The 12,850-nt window shown below is 33.7% G+C and overlaps 2 protein-coding genes across 3 annotated transcripts; one reads left to right on the top strand and one right to left on the bottom strand.

The window, feature by feature from the left end:
* Positions 1 to 2,968: 2,968 nt before the first annotated feature.
* LOC130469557 (uncharacterized) lies at positions 2,969 to 9,573 on the bottom strand. Its single transcript, XM_056838911.1, has 4 exons — positions 9,480 to 9,573; positions 3,543 to 3,601; positions 3,183 to 3,458; positions 2,969 to 3,067 (listed from the first exon to the last, which is right to left on the bottom strand). The coding sequence occupies exons 1-4, from the start codon at positions 9,571 to 9,573 to the stop codon at positions 2,969 to 2,971; spliced, it is 528 nt and encodes a 175-aa protein (XP_056694889.1).
* Positions 9,574 to 10,066: 493 nt separating this feature from the next.
* On the top strand, positions 10,067 to 12,606 carry LOC130470706 (uncharacterized). 2 transcript variants are annotated; one of them, XM_056841234.1, is made up of 5 exons: positions 10,067 to 10,093; positions 10,267 to 10,326; positions 10,477 to 10,536; positions 11,992 to 12,069; positions 12,165 to 12,606. In XM_056841234.1, the coding sequence occupies exons 1-5, from the start codon at positions 10,071 to 10,073 to the stop codon at positions 12,361 to 12,363; spliced, it is 420 nt and encodes a 139-aa protein (XP_056697212.1). In that variant the 5' UTR covers positions 10,067 to 10,070; the 3' UTR covers positions 12,364 to 12,606. The 2 variants fall into 2 exon arrangements, with proteins under 2 accessions (XP_056697212.1, XP_056697213.1); XM_056841235.1 differs by lacking the exon at positions 11,992 to 12,069.
* The last annotated feature ends 244 nt before the right edge of the window (positions 12,607 to 12,850 follow it).

Here is a 12,850-nt window from a genome sequence, read left to right as displayed (position 1 = left end):
GTGCAAGAGTGTACTTGCAATCGCGTGTGCAGGAGTGTACCTGCGCTAGTGTGACTAATCGTTGATGTACGTAGTGCCCAAGTTTCAATCGGACAAGGAGTGTACATGTTCGTTGGTTTTGCACGGAATCCAAAGAAGGAGTGTACCTGTGTTTGTGTTGGTGCTCAACGTATCCTAGCATCTCCAAACTCTTCACCGGTTATTGCGGAGTGTACCGCAACAAAGGAACATGAGTGTACATGTTTGCCTCAACATCAGATTGATGGTTTCGGTCGTCATGATTTTACACTTCAATCGTACCATTCGTGTTATTGTCGTTACGATTGCTGGGGAGTGTAAGAGTTATGGTATATCTTGGGGTCTAGTATGTTTAGGAAACTAGAGTTGTGTTAGTTTAGGAATCTAAGAGCGTCCTAAACCTAATAAAGATATGTTATAGCTTCCTATATATACCAATGATGTAACCAAGTTATGACTAAGCCATTAAGTCATAATATCACCCATAAATATTATTCCTCTGTAGTTTATCAGCCTACCTATAGAGTTGCTAGATCCTGCATCATGTAACTTGTATTTGATTTCCCGTTACTTGCCTTTCCTCTTTTCTAATTCGTATTTGTTAAATTAATTCATACTTCTTGCTTGTACATTGTTAATTACTTTCCACGATACGATGAGTTTATTTGAACTTGTCTAATTCACAAAAAATAGTATCAGAGCTAGGTTCGACTGAGAGAATGCATGCAATCGTGGACCCTAATGTTAACTTAATTATAATTAGTGTAATTTGTAACATGTAGGTTTACTTTTTTTTTGACATGAGCTTAAACAAACAAACTAATGAAAACTAGAAAAGGACGGAAAATTAATAAAGGACAAAAGAAGAGTAGAAGTCGTTGTCGCCAGGTCATGTGCATGTTGAACTCGTTCCCGATTAACCTTGTTGACGCAACACCAGGTAAAGTTTTTGCCAATCCTCCAAATTTCAGCAAGCGTCCAAATGAGTTGAATGTCTGTCACATCATCCGATCTTAGCAAATCAACCAGTCGTTGAGAGTCCGAAAAGATTGTAACTCTTCCAATTCCAGCCTCCGAAGCCCAACGTAAGCTAAGAAGACACGACGTTACCTCTATCTAAAGAGAAGAATCCGTAGAATCAGGTTGAGCTCCTCCCAAAATTCTATCACTCAGAGTATGTTGGTTGTCAAGACACCACCCCATACCTGCATTCATAGTGTTCTTGTGCCACGAACCATCAATCACAATAGTTGTAATGGGTCCATGATCTTCCACTCCAGCTAAAATGACCCAAAAAAACCCTGGAGGGAAAACAGAATTCACCTCTGGTGTATGCATAAACCTTAAAAAATGTTTACGTTGATCTTGCATAATTCCATGTTGGACCAGGCCAATCTTAATGAAAGCGAGAACAACGGAAACAATAGTAGCTTCCTTCCTAAAAATGCGGTTATTCCTAGCTAATCACAAACCCCAAAGAGTACTAATAAAATAAATACATCTTGGGCTATTCTTTCCATCATGACGTTAGAATAGTCGAATATAAAACAGAAACCACTCTTTAAAAGACATAGTTTTGTTGAATTCTGAATGGATTACTAACGATCCAATCCTCCAAACTTGTTGCGCTATATCACAAAACCGGAAGAGATGTTGAATATCTTCATCCCCTGTACCACAAAGATCACACATCATAGAAAGTTGAATACCTCTTCGCCCAAGATTAACCTTAGTAGCGATACCCTTATGAAGAAGTTTCCACAAGAACAATTTCCTTTTAGGAAGAATGTTCATAGACCATAAGGTCTTGTAAACACCATTCCCTATATCAAAGCCAAGTTCATTTGCATCTTCTGATGCTAGCATAGCGTAGGCTGATTTAACTGTCAGATTCCCTGATTTATGAAATTTCCAGTAAAGGAAATCTTCAGCCTCATCAGAAGGAAGTTCCATACCTACTATTCTTCGAGCGTCGGAGAACTCAAAACAGGAATTAATTTCCCCATGATTCCAACCCGAACCCGAAGGAAGGATGAAATGATGAATCTTCCAATCCTTAGCCTGCCTGAGAGTAACCGTAGAGCTAAAAACGGGTGTATCACCGTTTATCTCTTCCTGCCACAATCTTCTTCCCGTTACCAACTTTCCAATTACAGCCCCGAAGAATGTGGTTGCTGGCTCTTCCCATTCCTCACATACCCAAAGACAACCCACGACCAACCAGAGAAGCTTGAATTCCAGTCCTTAGGGGTTTTAAAAAATTTGTATTAACAACCTCAGCCAACATAGAATTGGGTTTACTATGTAATCTCCAAACTAACTTCATAAGTAAAGCTTTATTAAGGCAAGAAGAACTCCGAATACCCAAACTCCCAAGCCCTCGAGGTAAATGTAGAATATTCCTATTCACCCAATGTATTCCCTTGCTGGCTTTACCAGCCCAAAAAAACCTAGTGATAATTGAGTCCAATTTCGTCGTTATCGACACAGGAACTTCCAAACAACTAAAAACATGAGAAGCCATAGCTATTAGAACTGAATTAATCAAGACTAATTTTTGTCTTTGAGAAAGGCAACACGAATTCCAAGCAGAGATTTTCCCTGCAACCTTATCCACTATAAATGGGAAATTAGTGTGTTTTTTCCCCGCAAGATCAATTGGAACCCCTAGATGTGTTCCAAGATTCTGGACCAAATCCATTCTCAGAATATCTTTGAAATTTTGCCGCTCAGCTGAGGGGGTATTTGGAATAACTTTAAAGAAGGATTTTTGCAAATTTAGTTGTTGTCCGGAAATCCCACAAAACCGTTGGAGGATCTTAGAAACTGCAGAATAATTATCCTTGGTAGCAGTGAAGAATGGAAGAGCGTCATCCGCAAAGAAAAGGTGGGTCATTTACGGGGTTTCCCTTGTTAGGTTTAATACCTTTGAAATGATTTAAATCGTTTCCTAATTGAAGCATTCGAGACAAAATGTCCATGCAGAAGAGAAAGAGAAAGGGGGATAAGGGATCACCTTGACGAATTTCGCAATTTGGTCTGAACTAATCTGAAGTATGACCATAAATTAACACTTTGTAAGAAACTGTTGAAATACACTGATAGATTAACTGAATCCAATGTTGCGGAAAACCATACGCTCGTAGAATTTGAAGAAGAAAAACCCAGTGCACTCTATCATATGCCTTGCTCATATCAATCTTTAAAGAAGCAAGGTTGGTCCCACCTCGACGACGTCCATTAATTTTTTCGATAACCTCGTGACTCAGAAGAATATTATCTGTCATGAATCTACCAGAAATAAACGCATGTTGAGAAGGCAAAATAATGCTGGGAAGAACCAATTTCAACCTTGCAACCATACATTTTGAAGCACACTTATACACTGTATTGCGCAAGCTTATTGGCCTTAGATGCCCAGTATTTTCTGGAATATCCCGCTTTGAAATCATAACCAACAAGGAATGATTTCATTCTTTGAGGAGGTAACCTGTAGTCAAGAAACTACAAACCGCTTCACAAACCGAAAAACCCACCCTCACCCAATGTTTTTTAAAGAAATCAACAGTAAAACCATCCAGACCTGGAGATTTCGAATCATCCATAGCAAACATGAAATCCTTAATTTCTTTATCAGTAAAGGTGTGTTTGAAGGAAATAATGCCCTTGGTCCAAGTATGCATTCTATGTTAAGTCTAATAAGTGCGGTTCAGTATTAATTAACAAGTTAATAATTCAGTGAGATCAAGTGAGCTGAATGCCTAGCTAGAGGCCGCTTCAGTTCAAGTGGAATTATTGATATTAATCCACAGCTTACTCTTGACTGAACCCGTAGGGTCACACAAATAGTACGTAAACGGATCAAGTATTTAATGGCATTAAATACTCTATCTATGGATATTCGGAATCGACGGATCTTGGTTTCAGTGGGAGCTGAGATCGTCACAAGCAAGAAATGAATACTCCGGAAACGATGATATTGCCGGAAACGGAAATATGGATCGTATCGGAAATATAAATATTATCCAAATCGTAGATGTTGCCGGAAACGGAAACATGGTACGTATCGGGAAAATATTATCGGAAATGGAAATATTGCCGGAATCTGAAATATTGCCGGAAACGGAAATATTGTCAGAATCGGAAATATTATCGGAATCGGAAAATAATTCCGGAAACGGAAATATTAAATATTTGTTCGAAACGGAAATTAATTCCGGAATCGAAAATATTAAATATTGTTCGTATCGGAAATGAATTCCGGAACCGGGAATTTAATCGGAAGCGTATCGTACGAATAAGCATCGGACGAGGCATGCCGGACGAGGGCCCAGCACGAAGCCAGGCCATCGCCCAGCAAGCCAAGCGCGCCACACGAACAGCCAAGGCCACGCCAGGCCCAGCGCAAGGCCAGGCCCAGCAGGCCATGGCAGCGCGCGCAGCGCGAGCAGCAATGGGCTGCGAGCTGTGCTGCTGCTCGCGTGGGCTTGCGGCTCGCGTGGGCCGAGCGGCCGTGTGGGCTGTGCGCGGGCATGGCCTGCACGCTCGTGGGTCATGCTCGTGTAGAGTTTGTGTTCACATACGAAACCTAAATTGTATAGGATTTGTTTGATGATTAAATTCCTAATCCTAAAAGGATAAAATTAGTTAGTTAGAGTCCTACTAGGATTCTAGTTTAACTAATTAGTATCCTAATAGGATTCCAGTTCCTTTTCCATACCTCTATAAATAAGAGCCTAGGGTTATTATTTGCAGGTACGATTGAAGTATTCAAAGGGTAAGTTTTTGAAAGAAAAATCATCCATACACTTGCAAACACATAGCCGAAATTCCTAGTAACCTTAAGGGCGATTCTAGTTGGTCTAACTTGAGGCGGATCCGGACGTACTGTGGACTATCTACGGAGGGACGACATTTGGAGTCCTAAAGACTTGTTCTTGTTCGGTTCGGGCGCAGCTAGGCAAGGCACGCTGCAACATGTATGCATCTATTCTATGCTAAATGATTATGCGAAAATAATATGTTTTCCTGGCTTTATGGTTTTTCCGCATGATTTATGAATTGTCATATGTATCATAACCTAACAGTGTTCTAGAATAGAGACATGAGCATCTGTGAGCCTAGGGAAATCTAATTCCCTTATAACCATCTCAATATCCTCATTAATTATTCGGTAGAGCACGATCACAATTGAAAACGTTCTTAAGGGAATCAACCACTAGTCCCTGAACTTGCTGTTGCCCCTCAACCCATGTTCCATTTTGATCTTTAAGAGTTAATATTTCATTATTTTTCTTCCTGACCTTAACTCTAGAATAAAGCAGCGATGTTGGCAAATCCCCTTCAGCCACCCAACGTTCCTTCATTCTTTGCTTCCAGAAAAGAACCTTGATAAACGCTTCAGAGAAAGCATTGTCAACTTTGTCAATATATTCCTCCCCTTAGTGTATATTCTCCACAGATGAACCAATAGTATTAAGGTTCTCATTCATCTCTCTCCAGTTGACACCCCATGATTTTTATTCCTAAGGCACCATGACTTAATTTTAAGACGAAGGGTAACTAGCTTTCGAGAGAGCAAAAACATAGGAGAACCTTGACTATTAACTCTCCATACGTCATCGACTAACTTACAAACTTTCGCAAATTGAAGACACCAATTTTCAATTTGATATGGTCGCGCCTTCTTTAATAAAACTACATCGTCATTGTAAAATATCCAACCAAGCACTTATTGCTTCAGACCATTCGGCCATTGTGAACATGTAGGTTTACAATGGTATGTATAGTTGGATGACGTGAGTGAAAGTCTTTAATTAGTGGTATTTGTTTTATGGTTCTTGAAAGATGGGGCGTAGTTGATACACTAACTTGCAACAAAAGGGAGCATAATGAACCAATTACAGCCTATAAGCATGAAGCGGGTCGAATGCATGATGGTTGCTTTTCGTGGCTCAAAGACATACTCCCTCCGTCCCGGAATACTTGACCTGTTTTCCTTATCGGTTCGTCCCTTAATACTTGACCTGTTTCTAAAAATGGAAATATTCTAATAATATTATATTATTTCTCACTCTACCCCTATTAACCCACCTACCCCCTACTCCATACACAAAATAATTAAAAATTCAACCCCTACTCTCTCCCAACCCCACCTCTTAACCCAAATCCCACTAACTACATTAAAATAATACCCCACTATCAACTACTACCTATTAAATTAAATAAGTCAATTCAAGTCCCTTAAACTCTGTGCCGGTCAAACCGGGTCGAGTATTCCGGGACGGAGGGAGTATGGTACATTTACTAGTTACGATATGTAAACTTTATTTAATTATGCAAATTAAGCTTATAGTAAAAAAAATTATATATGGTGAAAGCTATAGTTGTGGTTGTGTTGGTGAGCTCTTTGAAGTTCATGTAAAATGTTGTAGAGCCTAACCCCTAACTGTTGTACCTGGGTACATCCAGCTCTGGTTGTACCCCAAAAAAACGTCGCGCATGTATTGTTTGTTCTTTCATGTTGTTTTTTAAACCCATCATAAAATTGTTCATAATTGTTGTATTGTTTGTTCTTTCTTCTGGAATTTTATGTTCTTTTTTATATTGTTTGTTCTTTTATGTTGTATTGTTTGTTATTTCTTCTGGAATTTTATATTCTTTTTTATATTGTTTGTTCTTTTTTGTTGAATTGTTTGTTCATAATAATCATTTGGTTAATGTTCATAATGAAATTGTTCATACTTTTTTGTTTTATTTGTTCATACCTTTTAATTTGTATTATTTGTTCTTTCTTGTTCTATTATTGAGCATCTTTTAAACCATTGTTCTTTCTTTATAACATATTTGTTTTCTTTGTATGCTCATCATTTTCAAATCAGTAAATGTTCATTTTTAAATTAGTTGTCATCATCATATCAAATTACTTACTATTTTCATTTTCAACCTACAACAATGAGGAAATTGAAACCGTGAAAGTCAAATATTATGTTCAAATCACACTTCATACACACATTCAAAAGTATAAGAACTCGAGAATACATCAAAAGAAAGATTCAAGATTGAAGATATAGAAAAATAAGTGGATGATTTCTACCAATATCTTGTAATTCAAGTACAATTTTACATAGACAATGCCTAAAATATTCAAATTTTTTTGTAAAATATGTTATTTGACATGTTTTGATTGCTCAATATATGTAAATATATGTTCAAAGTAATAACATAGTAATGCAATAACTAAGTTCATTTTAAAATTTGTAAATACCCATTGTTCATTTCTAAATTGGTTGAATAAATGAGGATTGCTAAAGAATTAGATAAAAGTTCATATTTGAATGAATAGATAAATATTCATTTCCAAAAAAATAAGTAAATGTTCATTTCCAAAATAGCAAATGTTCATTTCCGAAATAGTAAATGTTCATTTCCAAATAAATGAATAAATGTTCATTTCCGAAATAGTAAATGTTCATTTTGAATAGGGGTACAGCCAATTTTGACGGTACCCCCCAAAAATGACGCGCTCATATTGTTTGTTCATTCTTGTCGACTGTTTGTTCTTTTTTATTGTACTGTTTGTTCATTCTTATTGTACTGTTTGTTCTTTCTTGTTGTACTGTTTGTTCATTTTTGTTGTACTGTTTGTTCTTTCATGTTGTTTTTTAAATTCATCATCAAATTTTCATAATTGTTGTATTTTTTGTTCTTTCTTCTAGAACTTTATGTTTTTTTTTAATATTGTTTGTTCTTTCTTGTTTATTTGTTTGTTTATAATAATCATATGGTTAATGTTCATAATTAAACTCTTCATTAATCTTTTATTCTTTCTTTTTGTATTGTTTGTTCTTTCTTGTTGTACTGTTTGTTCTTTCTTGTTTTTTAAATTCATTCATCAAACTTATTGTTGTATTGTTTGTTCTTTCATGTTGGCTTTAAAATTATCATAAAATTGTTCATAATTGTTGTATTGTTTGTTCTTTTTTCTGGAATTTTATGTTCTTTTTTATATTGTTTGTTCTTTTTTGTTGAATTATTTGTTATTTTTTGTTTATTTTTTTGTTCATAATAATTATCTGCTTTATTGTTTGTTCTTTCTTGTTGTATTGTTCGTTCTTTCATGTTGGCTTTAAAATTCATAATGAAATTGTTCACTTCATTGGTCTTTTATGTTTTTACAAGCGCCTATATTGTTTATTTCCAAATAAATAAATAAATGTTCATTTCCAAAATAGTAAATGTTCATTCCAAATAAATAAATAAATGTTCATTTCCGAAATAGTAAATGTTCATTTTTGTAGTTTATTTCCAAATAAATAAATAAATGTTCATTTCCAAAATAGTAAATGTTCATTCCAAATAAATAAATAAATGTTCATTTCCGAAATAGTAAATGTTCATTTTTGTACCAGTATTTGTTCTTTCATGTTGTATTGTTTGTTTTTTCATGTTGGCTTTAAAATTCATCATAAAATTGTTCATAATTGTTGTATTGGTTGTTCTTTTTTCTGGAATTTTATGTTCTTTTTTATATTGTTTGTTCTTTTTTGTTGAATTATTTGTTCTTTCTTGTTTATTTGTTTGTTCACAATAAATATATGGTTAATGTTCATAATGAAATTGTTCACTTCATTGGTCTTTTATGTTTTTACAAGCGCCTATATTGTTTATTTCCAAATAAATAAATAAATGTTCATTTCCAAAATAGTAAATGTTCATTCCAAATAACTAAATAAATGTTCTTTTTCGAAATAGTAAATGTTCATTTTTGTAGTTTATTTCCAAATAAATAAATAAATGTTCATTTCCAAAATAGTAAATGTTCATTCCAAATAAATAAATAAATGTTCATTTCCGAAATAGTAAATGTTCATTTTTGTACCAGTATATTAATGTTCATTTTAAACAACACAAAACGACATCGTTTTGGATGGGGGTACAGCCAGCTTTGGCTGTACCCGGGTATAGCCAAAAATTTACCGATAATATGTTATTTTGGATAATGCTTTGGAGAAGCCAACTTATTAAAAACCAAAAAAACCAAAATATAATTATGTGAAGTAATTATTTTTTTTACCTTTTTAGTTTTTAGGAGTATGGTTATTTGCCATCCCCAATGGCTTCACCATCAATTGGAAGCTTAGGGTCTTTTTTTTTTTTTTTTTTTTTCTTTTTCTCATCCTAATTTGTAATGTGTTTAGTAGGCAATCCCCGTGTAAAATAATATTTATCACGGCGAGATTTTTTTCAATGAGATTATTAATCTTCCTTGATTTTTTTTTTCTCAAATTGAATCATTTTCTTTAATGGTGCGTTTTATTAAGAACCTAAATATTTTCTGATTTTGGCTTTAGTTTTCATTAATAAGAAAGGATAGATAAAAAAGAGAGTCTATTTTGACTAGGATCTACTAATTTACTTGACTTGACATTCATATCCCCTGTAATGCTATACCCAGGTACAGCCAAGATGGCTGTACCCCCTGCCCAAAACGACGTGCAGCGTCGTTTGGGTAAAATACCCAGGTACAGCCAACTTGGCTGTACCCCCTGCCATTGTTAGGCGCGTGGAACCCACGCGCGGGTAAGCAAATATTGTGGCACGTGATGGGAATAAATTTCGCGCAAAAATCGCCTATAAATACAAAAAAAAAGAGGAAAATCATTTCGAAAACCTTTCAAATTCTCAGCACGCAAAAAAATTTCTCTCTCCTCTGCCCACTCTTCTACTTCGTTGTTTTCTCTCTCTTAAAACCGCCATTAAACTTCCTGCAACCACCTCAATCAACTTTCTCTCTCTTCAAACCGCTACTAATATTCATTATTAAAGCTGAATTTCCACAAAATATCAAGAGAAGAAATCTGTGACTTCTTTTTACTGAAAAAAAAAAGAGAAAAATGGATGTTCGTGACGAAATTGACATGAACAAGCTTCAAAATCCACCGAAAAGCAAAAAGTAAGTAATTACAATTGATTCTGATGTTTCGATTTTATTTTCGAACTAAAATGAAATCTAATTTTGCTTATTTTCGTTCTATTTCAGAAAAACGAATATGCCGAAAGAAAAAAAGGAAACGTGTGTAATTTAATTTCAGATTTCGAACATGCAACTGTTTTATTACTTAAATATTTGTTTAATTCAGTTATTTTCAGTATTTTTCTTTATAATGTTCAAATAATTTCATTATAATGGTCAATTTTTTGGTTTATGATGTTAGCAAACCCTAACTTCTGTTTTTTTGGCTATAGGACTGGAAGATCTAGTGAAGAGCAAAAAATCGGGAATGCAAAGCAACCAGACATGAAGGAGTAAGTTATTTTAAGTTTTCGTAGATAAATTCATTTTAATTTACATATGTTCAATCAATTTTATGTTAATGTTCAATCGTTTTTAATTTAATGTTCATTTTCGTTGCGTGATGATTTAACCAAACCCTAACTATTGGTTTTTTATCACAGAACTGGAAAATACGAAATTGAGAAGGAAATTGAAGCTGAAAAGCAAATAGACACATTCCAGTAAGTAATTTTTATGTTTTTGAATATCTATTTCTATTTAATTTGCGAATGTGCCGTTTTTGACATTTGATACAATACAAATACAAATTAATGATACATTGTTCATATTCATAGAGATTTAACAATAATCTTATTGATGATTAAAATTTGTATTGGGAATGTCAATTAATTTAAATATTATTATAATAATGTAAATGTGATGAACTTTTGTTGAGTTTTTCTAATCTTATGTTAGATGTTCAATTTATGTGTAAAATGTTCATATTGTTTAAGCTAGATATTCATTTGGAAAATTTGGTAATATTAATCCAACCTTTGGCCGATTTTCTTTTATTAATCCCACCTACGACATATTTTTTAATAATCCCACCTTTACTACCCGACGACTTTTATTGGGCTTAAGTGGCCGGTAATCGGTAAAAAAGTCAACGAGATGGTGATGAATTGATGATGATGACTGAATATATCGAGAGAGAGTACTGCCATGTAGAGAAATAATGCCGCTTACAACAGTTTTATGACATGTTGGGCCCAATAAAAGTTGTTGGGTAATAAATGTGGGATTATTAAAAAATATGTCGTAGGTGGGCTTAATAAAAGAAAATCGGTCAAAGGTTGGATTAATATTACCAAATTTTCCTATTCATTTTGGTCCACTGAGTTTTGTTCATTCCTCTGTAAAATAAATTAAGTCTTGAGAACTCATGATAACTATCTTATGCAAAATGTTCAATTGATTATAGCAGAATATTCAATATCTTTTTGGAAAATGATCATATATTCCAAACTGGATATCCTTTTTGGTCTACTGAGATTTTCTTTAGGAATACTGAATTATTTCGAATGTTATATATATAATTAAAATGATTTGAACATTTGTTCATTCATATGTCCAAAAACTAAATCCAGAAATCATGGTAACTGTCTGTCTCCAAAATGTTCAATATATTTTGATAAAATATTCATTTTCTTTTTATAACATATTCAATATATTTTGATAGTTCATTTTCTTTTTATAAAATGTTCAATTTTTTTTCTGGAATATATTTTGTTACAGAGTTTTGTTTTGGAATATACTATGAATTATTTCTAGTATTATATTCATAATGGAAATGTTCTTTGTACTAATATTCAATTTTTCTACAGTAAAATTTTAAATCTACACTCATCTGCGAAAAATGTTCAATTTATTTTGCTAAAATATTCAATTCTTTTTAATAAAATGTTCGTTTACTCTGATATACTAAGTTTGGTTTAGAAATCTTCAATTATTTCAACTACTATATTCATAATTTCAATGTTTGAACTTTTGTTCATTTCTTCAGTCCTTTTTATTATTAAAACTCATGATAACTGTTTTTATGTTAAATGTTCATTTTGTTTTCATAAAATATTCATTTCTTCAAACTGAATTTTGCTCTGGACACTCATTAGTTATACATTTATAAAATCTAGAGAACAACCACAAAGGTTAATACTCAAATTTAAGCGAAGACCAACTAAATCCCAGCCAGAGGTTCAGAAAGTATTAAGGTATAAGATAATATCAATTTTTTATTAAATTTGAATGATTTTTAATATTATATAATATAATGTGTGCATTAACATCATATTAATAAAAAATACAGTGAAGGAGATGGGAAGGCATGTACAACTTCTGAGACAGAAGTTCAAAAACCATTATATACATTGATAATAAATAAAATTATGAATAAAAATCGAACAAAAAATAACGTACAATTGCAAAAAAAAATAAGAAAATCTGCAGAAAACAAAAGCAAAGAAACAAATCAAAATCGAAATATCCAGCGAAAACACGAAAAATAATAAAATTCTAAACACATTTTATCCAAAATCAAAATATAAAATCGAAAACAATCAAAACCAAAAACATTGAAATCAAAACAAATAAATGAAAATAATAAAAATATAAACTTACGTTCTGACATCAATGTACTTAAAATTCCAGAATTAGATTCGAAAAGAGCTTCAGAATTTTCCATAACTGCGAGCTCCATGGAAACAGAGGAGAGAGAAAATAAGAGAGAAAAAATCGAAATAAACCCTAAGAACAAGATATATCGCAACTTGAAGAAGAAGAAAAAAAAAAGAGTTAGAAAACTTAGGAAACTCAGGAAGGGGATAAAAATACGCTGAACGACGTCGTTTTCGGGGGGGGTACAGCCAGCGCTGGCTATACCCGCATCACACGACGTCGTTTGATTAGGGGTACAGCCAGCTTGGCTGTACCCGAGGGCAGCCAAAAAATTGCGCCTAACTACCTCTTTCTTGTCGGCAGCTTGAGTTTGCCGCC

This window comes from Spinacia oleracea, chromosome 3, assembly GCF_020520425.1.
Source record: "Spinacia oleracea cultivar Varoflay chromosome 3, BTI_SOV_V1, whole genome shotgun sequence".
In the NCBI taxonomy this organism is placed as follows: Eukaryota; Viridiplantae; Streptophyta; class Magnoliopsida; order Caryophyllales; family Amaranthaceae; genus Spinacia; species Spinacia oleracea.
The sequence above is the reverse complement of the archived record's forward strand: the minus strand, read 5'-3'. Positions and strand labels throughout refer to the sequence as shown.